This window comes from Cebus imitator, unplaced genomic scaffold (assembly GCF_001604975.1).
Source record: "Cebus imitator isolate Cc_AM_T3 unplaced genomic scaffold, Cebus_imitator-1.0 Scaffold213, whole genome shotgun sequence".
NCBI classification, from domain to species: Eukaryota; Metazoa; Chordata; class Mammalia; order Primates; family Cebidae; genus Cebus; species Cebus imitator.
The window spans coordinates 920,540-929,919 of record NW_016107528.1 but is presented as its reverse complement, the minus strand read 5'-3'; the positions used below and the strand labels follow the sequence as shown (position 1 = coordinate 929,919).

General features: G+C 39.2%; 1 protein-coding gene across 4 annotated transcripts in view; it reads left to right on the top strand.

Annotated features, from left to right (window-relative positions):
• Positions 1 to 9,380, top strand: part of IL6ST (interleukin 6 signal transducer) — a 66,483-nt gene that overhangs the window by 14,744 nt on the left and 42,359 nt on the right. For all 4 annotated transcript variants that reach the window (XM_017548685.2, XM_017548683.2, XM_037745783.1 and 1 more), the window contains one exon: positions 5,794 to 5,872. In XM_017548685.2, the coding sequence (XP_017404174.1) occupies positions 5,809 to 5,872 (64 nt within the window). In that variant the 5' untranslated portion in view covers positions 5,794 to 5,808. The remainder of the gene's footprint in view (positions 1 to 5,793; positions 5,873 to 9,380) is intronic.

The following is a 9,380-nucleotide window of genomic DNA, read 5'->3' as shown; positions in this document are numbered from 1 at the left end:
GTATTTTTAGTAGAGACGGGGTTTCACCGTGTTGACCAGGATGGTCTCGATCTCTTGACCTCGTGAGCCACCCGCCTCGGCCTCCCAAAGTGCTGGGATTACAGGCATGAGCCACCGCGCCCGGCCTAATTCTGTCAATTTTTTAAACAAGATAAGCCCCAAATGAAGTTAACTGTATTGCATATAATATTTTATATAATGTTACTGTGTCTTCATCTCTTAGATTTGGACTATGAAATCAAGTGCCGTAATAGATGTTTCTTTATTACCTCTCCATGACAATCTTTTAAAAATTAGGAAAGTTTACTTTGTCTGGTTACCTTTATTTGTATTCCGTGGTACTACTCAACCAAATCTAATTGCTTTGAAGTAATCGTAAATTCTTTCATGGACCTCTTGTTTTAGAGCAGCCTTGTTGCAAGAATATAGTACATTTGGCTTGGTGTAGTGGCTTATACCTATAATCCCAGCACTTTGGGAGGCCAAGGAGATTGTTTCAGGCCAGGAGTTTGAGACCTGCCTGGGCAGCAGAGTGAAACTCCTGCCTTTACAGAAAAATTTTTTAAAAATTAGCTGGGCGTGCTGGAAAGCTGTTACATATAATTTTTTTTTTAATTTTTTTTTTAACAAAACCATGTTAGGGAGTGCATAAAGTCAAGTTAGTAGGTATATTTAATAAAAGAATATTGTGTTCCAAGTATAGAACCATTTCTCATCAAGAAGAGTTAATAGTTTTATTCAGGAGAAAAAAATGACATATTAGGTATTTTTGTCTTTAATGATTTTAGCTTTTATTTTAGATTCAGAGAGTACATGTGCAGGTTACATGGGTATATTGTGTGATGCTGAGGTTTGAAGTATGATTGAACTGTCACCCAGTTAGTGAGCATAGTACCCAATAGTTAGTTTTTCAACATCAGGTATTTATTTTTATTTTTTGAGATGGAGTTTCGCTCTGTCACCCAGGCTGGAGTGCAGTGAGGCCATCTCTGCTCATTGCAACCTCTACCTCCTGGGTTCAAGCAATTCTCCTCCCTCAGCCTCCTGAGTAGCCGGGATTACAGGTGCCCACCACCATGCCTAGCTAATTTTTGTATTTTTAGCAGAGATGGGGTTCATCATATAGGCCAGGATGGCCTGGAGCTCCTGACCTCAGGTGCTCTGCCCGCCTCGGCTTTCCAAACTGCCTGGATTACAGGCGTGAGCCACCTGCCCAGCCTAAGAATTGATTATTATTGTTTTTGAAACAAAGTCTTGCTCTGTTGCCCAGGCTGGAGTGCAGTGGTGCATTCTTAGCTAACTGCAACCTCCGCCTCCCAGGTTCAAGCGATTCTCCTGCCTTAGCCTCGTAAGTAGCTGGGATCACAGGTATGGGCTACCACATCTTACTAATTTTTGTATTTTGAGTAGAGACGGGATTTCACCATGTTGGCCAAGCTGGTCTCAAACTCCTGACCTCAGGTTATCCACCCATCTGGGCCTCCCAAAGTCCTGGGGTTACAGGTATGAGCCACTGCACCTAGCCAACGTTAAGTATTTTTAAATTTGTATTTATTTTTTGCATAAGTACTAAAGATTCACATGGTCAACATTGGAAGGCTACAAAGTATATGGTGGAGAGTCTCCCTTCCATCTTGGTCTCTCAAATACCCAGTCACAGCCAGTATTTGAACTTTTATCCTCCTGGAGAATATTGTATGCATTTATAAAGAAATGAATGTGTGTTTTGCTTTCTTGTATATTGTTTTGCCCACAAATAATAGCAATGCATTGTTCTGTACTTTAACAATGTATTTTAGATAACTTTATGTTTCTGTACATATAGAGCTTCCTCATTTTTTTTACATGGTTTTGGTATACCATAATTTAACTAGTGTCTTATCATAATTAGGTTGTTTGAACGTTTTTACTATTAAAAGCAAAACAGTGAATAACTTTGTACATGGTGTTGTTTTATTTATATCTATAGGATAAAATAAAACAGAATCGTTCGATTCAAATGTATGTGTTGTAATTTTGATTGATATTGCCAAACTGGCTCTCTGCCTTGTTTGGGTAAGGCTTTTTTCTTTGTTTTTAATTGAGATCTAATTTACAAACAATGAAACTGACAGTTTTTAAAGTATACAATGTATTGGGAAGCTTATGCCAATTTACACTATAACCTGTAGTGTGTAACAATACCTTCATTGCTTAGTCTTACAACACTGTGTTGATACCTTTTTGGTTTTTATATTTTTACCAACACTAATATGTAAGAATGGTATTGGGATAATTTTTGGTTTGTTTATTTACCTTTTTTTCCTAAGTACAACTTACATACTGTGAAACAGAACTCATAAGTGTACAGCTCAGTGAGTTTATCACTGTCCAGGTCAAGATACAGAACATGGTCAGCACCCCAGAATGTCCACTTTTATACTCCCCCCCCCCCCCCACAAAAAACTGCTCTGACCTCTGTCACCAAACATGGTAGACTTTTGCCTCTTTTTGAACTTCCTATAAAAGAAATCATGCAGAGCGTACTTTCTTGCCTTCTTTATCTTTTTAAATTTTTGTAGAGTCAGGGTCTATTTTGTTCAGACTGGCCTCAAGCAATCCTTCCCCTCAGCTTCCCAAAGTGCCAACATTACAGGTGTGAACCACTGCACCCAGCCTTTCTGATTTCTTTCATTCTGTAGTATATGTGAAATTCATCCATGTTGCATGCATCTGTTATTCTTTTTCATTGCTATGATTCAGTTACTTGAATGTACCATAATTTATCTTAGTGTTAATGGATATTTGGTTGATTTTATTTTTCATCTTTTTTGGATAAAACTTCTGTAAAATTCTTGTACATGTCTTTGGAGGTATTAAGCACTCATTTCTTTTGGCCGTACCGTACTGGGCAGATTTTGTTTTTAAGGTCAATTTATACACAATAAAATTCATCAGTTTTTAGTTACAACTTGATAGGAAACCCATGGGTCTTAGATTTCTGCATTTCTTATGAACAGAATCCTGATGGCTGCCTTTTTTTTTTTTTTTTTTTTTTTTTTTATCTCACTCTTTTGCCCAGGCTGGAGTGCAGTGGTGTGATCTCAGCTCACTGCAACCTCTGCCTTCTGAGTTCAAGCAATTCTCTGCCTCAGCCTCCTGAGTAGCTGGGATTATAGGCAGCCACCACTATGCCTGGCTAATTTTTATATTTTTAGTAGAGATGGGGTTTCACCATCTTGGCCAGGCTGGTCTTGAACTCCTGCCCTTGGGATCCACCTGCCTCCACCTTCCAAAGTGCTGGGATTTCAGGTATGAGCCACCGCACATGACCAACTTAGCTTTTAAAGAATGTGGGAAGGTAGGCTCTCAGAGCCATGGAGCAAAGGGCAGGTTTGCTTATAGTCTTCAAAGATAGAGATAATGCCCCTCTCTAGAGTAAATGGCAGACACGCTTCCTGCACATTTTTCAAGTTGGGGATTTCGTAAGCTCTGTCTTTTCTTTCCTGTGAAGCAGACTGTGCAGGTGTCATCTGACTTCACAGTGCCCTGTGGCAGTTGGGACTCAAGCAGCTGGCACAAGAAAATGCTGATACTCTGACTACTGTTATGAGTAATAAAGTCCTTTGTCTCTGACTCAAGAATGTCATGCCTTTTGCCAGTATCCATGACACCGTGGTAGACTGACTTGTTAGTTTGAAAGTGAGATAAAATCTCACTTTGAAATAGTTGGTACAGGATTCAGTGAATTTTGACAAATGTATAGTCTTTTTTTTAATAGAGTCGAGAGTCTTGCTTTCTCACCCAGGCTGGAGTGAAGTGGTGCGATCTCAGCTCACTGTAGCCTTTGCCTCCCAGGTTCGAGCAGTTCTGCCTCAAGGCTCACGTGTAGCTGGGACTGCAAGCACATGCCACCACACCCAGCTAATTTTTTTTTTTTTCTTTTTTTGGTGACAGGATCTTGCCCTGTTGCCCATGCTGGAGTGTAGTGGCATGATCTGGGCTTACTACAACCTCCGCTTCACAGGTTTAAGCGATTCTCCTGCCTCAGCCTCCCAAGTAGCTAGGACTACAGGTACACGCTATCACACCCAGCTAATTTTTGTGGGTTTTTTTTCTTTTTTGAGTTGGAGTCTCACTCTGTCACCAGGCTGGAGGGCAGTGGTACGATCTTGGCTAACTGCATCCTCCGTCTCTGGGTTCAAGCGATTCTCCTGCCTCAGCCTCTTGAGTAGCTGGGACTACAGGCATGAGCTACCACATCTGGCTAATGTTTGTATTTTTAGTAGAGACAGGGTTTCACCATGTTGGCCAGGCTGGTCTTGAACTCCTGACCTCAAGTGATCCACGACCTCAGCCTCTCAAAAGTGCTGTGCCACCGCACCCTGCCAAATGTATAGAGTCTTACAGTCACCACCACAATCAAGTCATAGAATATTTTTGTCACCCCAGATTTCCTTTATTCTCCTTTACATGTGCCTCCTCTACCTCACCCTAGGCAACCCTGGATCTGCATTTTGTCACCCTAATTTTGCCATATCAAGAAGTTCGGAGGCACAATGGCTTATGCCTGTAATCCCAGCACTTCGGGAGACCAAGGCAGGAGGATCACTTGAGCCTAGGAGTTTACCATCTCTAAAAGGAATATACCATACATAATTTATCCTACTGTTAATGGATATTTGGTTGAGTGCAGTGGTGTGACCATGGCTCACTGTGATCTCGAGCTCCAGGGCCAGTGATTCTCCTGCCTCAACCTCCTGAGTAGTTGGGGCTAGAGGAGTGATATGGTTTAAATCTGTGTCCCCAACCAACCAAATCTCATGTCATATTGTAATCCCCAGTCCCTAAAACAAACAAAAAGTTTCCTATAAATAGTTATACAGTATATAGCCTGTTGTGTCTGACTTCATTTATTCAGTGTAATGCTTTTGAGATTCATTCATAGTATTGCATGTATCACTAGTTCATACCTTTTTTTTTTTTTTTTTTTTTTTTGTATGTCTGTACCATTGTTTGGATATATGTTTATACATTCACCAGTTGGGGGACATTTGGATTGTTTCCAGTTTGGGACTTACGAATAAAGCTGCTGTGAACATTTGAGTATGAGTCTTGGCGCGGGCCTTTGTTTTTATTTTGGGGAATAGGCTCTTAGGGAGTGGAAATACCAATCTTACGGTGTGCTTTTTAACTTGGTAATGAACTACCAAATTGTTTACCAGACTGTTTAATATCCTTTTGCATTCCTATCTGAATAGTTTTAATTTATATGTCTCATTTTGAGTGAGGTTGAAAGCATCTTTTTAAATGCTTGATTTACTTGTATTTCCTTTTCTATAAACTATTCAAATCTTTTTGCCTGTTGTTCTATTAGGTGTTAGAAATTTTTTAATGATTTGTAGGCATTCTTTATATATTAGGGAAAATTTTTGGCCATGCTATGAACTACATTTTTTTCCCATTAGTCAGGTATCTTTTAAGGATACATCTACAGTGAGTTTTGCCATGTAGAAGTTTGTCTCTGAAGTTCTTAATCTCACAGTTATTTACTAATACAGGACTTCACGTAAGGAAGAAACAAGTTGTCTCTTTGAAAGTATAAATTGTGCTTTCTAGAGGTGTTTTCCATAGACATAACTTCATTGGGAATAAAGAAAAATAATGTGAAGACTTGTTTGTTTTCTATATTCTCATAAGAATTTTACCACCTTTTAGAAACACAGCTACAGAATGAAAACAAGATTGTATCTTAAATTATGTGTATATAAGAGACAAAAATATTAAAAGTAATATTACATTTGTCTGTTGCAGAAATAGCTACTCAAGATGTTGATGTTGCAGACTTGGCTAGTGCAAGCCTTGTTTATTTTCCTCACCACTGAATCTATAGGTAAGGTTCATGAAATACTCTTACCTTCTAACTTCACAAATTAGGTTTGTATATTTTTATATCATTATATAATGAAGCTTATGTTTAATTATTCTTTATGTTCATATATTCTTTCTAGGATAATCGAGGGAATAATATCTTAAAATGATTTTAATAAGTAAAATTATGCTTGATAATCTTTTTTTGTATAATTTGAGTTGTAACAGTCATTCAGTAATCTTAAATGCTATGTATTGATACTAAAAATAACTTTAAAATGGGGAAGGAAAAACATGTGTGGCTTTTTTTTTTTTTTCAGTAAATGAATAGGAGAAAATCTGTTAAATCTTGTTAAATTTTAAGTCATTCATACTGCACGCTCTTCAAGTATTAAAGGGCCGCTTTCCTGTGTCTCTTTCCTGTTTGGTAACTCCCCAAACTACAGTAACCCAGTTATCCCGTCTCCTTCCTACTAGGCCCCACCTTCAACACTGGGGATTACAATACGAAATAAGATTTGGATGGGGACACAGATTCAAAGCATATCACACCTCTAGTCCCTCTGAGTCTGTATTCAGGAGGCTGAGGCAGGAGAATTACTCGAACCCTAGAGCTCAAGGTCACAGTGAGCCATGGTCATGCCATTGTACTCTGTGCTGGGCTACAGAGCAAGACCCTGTATTATAAAAAATATTTATCTGTACATGCGTGTGTATCAGAGCCACTGTAGTCAGACTGGTTTTGGTATATTAATTTTTTTCCATAAAGAGCCTTTTAAAAAAAATTATTTATTTATTTAACTTTAGGTGCATACTATATCTGGCATTTCTCCCCATGTTATCCCTTCCCACCCTCCCTTCCCCCCCCACCCCGTCTCTCCCCTCCCCACCCCCCCCCCAACTGCCCCCAGTGTGTGATGCTCCTCTCCCTGAATCCACGTGTTCTCATTGTTCCACACCTACCTACTGAGTGAGAACATGTGGTGTTTGGCTTTCTGTTCTTCTGTCAGTTTGCTGAGAATTATGGTTTCCATATTCATCCAAGTCCCTACAAAGGACACAAACTCATCATTTTTTATGGCTACATAGTATTCCATGGTGTATGTATACAACATTTTCTTTGTCCAGTCTATCATTGATGGGCATTTGGGTTGGTTCCAGGTCTTTGCTTGTGTACACAGGGCTACAATGAACATACATGTGCATGTGCCTTTATAGTAGAACGATTTATAGTTCTTTGGGTATATACCCAGTAATGGGATTGCTGGGTCAAATGAAATTTATATTTCTAGATCCTTGAGAAATCACCACACTGTCTTCCACAGTGGTTGAACTATTTACACTCCCACCAACTGTGTAAGAGTGTTCCTATTTCTCCACGTCCTCTCTAGCATCTGTTGTCTCCAGATTTTTTAATGATTGCCATTCTAATTGGCGTGAGATGATATCTCAATGTGGTTTTGATTTACATTTCTCTAATGACCAGTGATGATGAGCATTTTATGAGGCCAAAAAACATATTAACAAATGCTAATCATGACTGGTCATAAAGAGCCTTTTATTCAAAGACAACAATATTTATAATAAATATCCAATAACTGTCATTTTTATAATGCTTATTGTGGCCCAGGCACTGTCCAAATGTTTTCTCTATATTAACTTATTTTTGGCTGTGTGTTGTGTTTTTTTTTTTTTTGAGACTTAGTTTTTCGAGATCGAGCTTTGCTCTGTTCACTACGGTGAAGTTGGATTGGCGCAACCTCCCTCACCAGAGTTCACGGGATTCGAATCAAGTTTTCCTTATATTGGTATTACAGGTCTCTACCATAGATCCTCTCTTGATCACATCATTCAGCTGCTTGAAATCTTTTGTGTTTTTTTTTGAGACAGAGTCTCAGTCTGCCACCCAGGCTGGAGTGCAGTGGCACAATCTCCACACACTGCAACCTCTGCCTCCTGGGTTCAAGTGATTCTCCCACCTCAGCCTCCCAAGTAGCTGAGACTTTTTTTGAGACAGAGTCTTGTTCTGTCACCCAGGCTGGAGTGCAATGGGATCTCGACTAACTGTAACCTCTGCCCCACAAGTTGAAGCAATTCTTCTGCCTCAGCTTCCCGAGTAGCTGGGATTACAGGTGTGGGCCACCACACCCGGCTAATTTTTGTATTTTTAGTACAGATTGGGTTTCGCCATGTTGGTCAGGCTGGTCTAGAACTCCTGATCTCAGGTGATCTGCCCATCTCAGCCTCCCAAAGTGCTGGGATTACAGACGTGAGCTACCACATCCTACCTGGTTATAATATATGCTAATTCATGTGCCTTCATCTTACCCTGTAAACATTAAGAAATAACTTCATCAGATACCTTTCTTAATTAAAATACTTTCTTTTTACAGTTTAATCTCCACCTGGTAGCCCTATAAAATGGGGCTAATTTGGCATGGGATGGTTTTAGTGAAGCTGTGTCTCCCTGTTAAAAACAGAACATATGCCCATTTTTTAATATTTCTTTTATTCTGTGTGATTAAAAATTAATCATATTAGGTCTCTATATCTTTTGTTTTTAGTACTTCAGAGAATATTTCATATTTAATATCCCTATAGTTACTATCTCTAAAGTATAGTGATTTTGCCAAAGAATAAAGTGAGGTCTAGGGAGTTGTAAGGCCCAGTATCACAGGGTAACTTAGTAGAGATTCTTCACAAGGTGAAGGACCATACTATTAGAAATTGAGAGTATACACTTAGATTTACAGTAGACATGTATGAATAATGGCAAGATGATATAAACAGGTCACATTATAAGTTCCAACTCTGGGTTTTCCAGGCTTTATGAGAGGTCCTAGGATTCCATTTGGGGATACAATTTTGACTGCAAAGACCATTTTAAATTTTTCCTGTTGATTTTGAGAGATGGAATAAGAAAATAATTATCTAATTTTTAAAGATAGCTTTATCCTTTGTGCCACCTAGATGAGGACCAAGTTGGGAATTGGAAGAGTCTGTTAACTGAGGTTGACTTTTAGTTACCTCAGCATTCTTTATCTATAAAAGGTTGAAGTAAATGATCTCTAAGGTTCTTTGCAGTATCACAGTTATGTTACTCTATGCCTTTTACCTTAACTGCTAAAACAGTCACCTCTGATGAACCCTTATAGACCCTATCAGTGTGACTAGATTACCTGTCTCTGGAAAGTAGTAATAATGATAGACTGCCATTTATTGGAGGTCTGTTGAGTACCAGTCATTGTACTAAGTGCTTTACATAAGTAATTTTTTTTGTTTTTTTGTTTGTTTGAGACAGCGTCTCTCTCCATAGCCCAGGCTGGAGGACAGTGGCCAGTCTGAGCTCCTTGCAGCCTTGACTTCCTGGGCTCAAGCAATCCTCCTGCCGTAGCACTCTACGCCCACCCCTAAGTAGAAGTTGCTGGGACTACAGGCAGGTGCCACCATGCCTGGCTAATTTTTGTATTTTTTTGTAGGGACGGTGTTTTGCCATGTTGCCCAGGCTGGTAATTTTTTTTTTTTTTTTT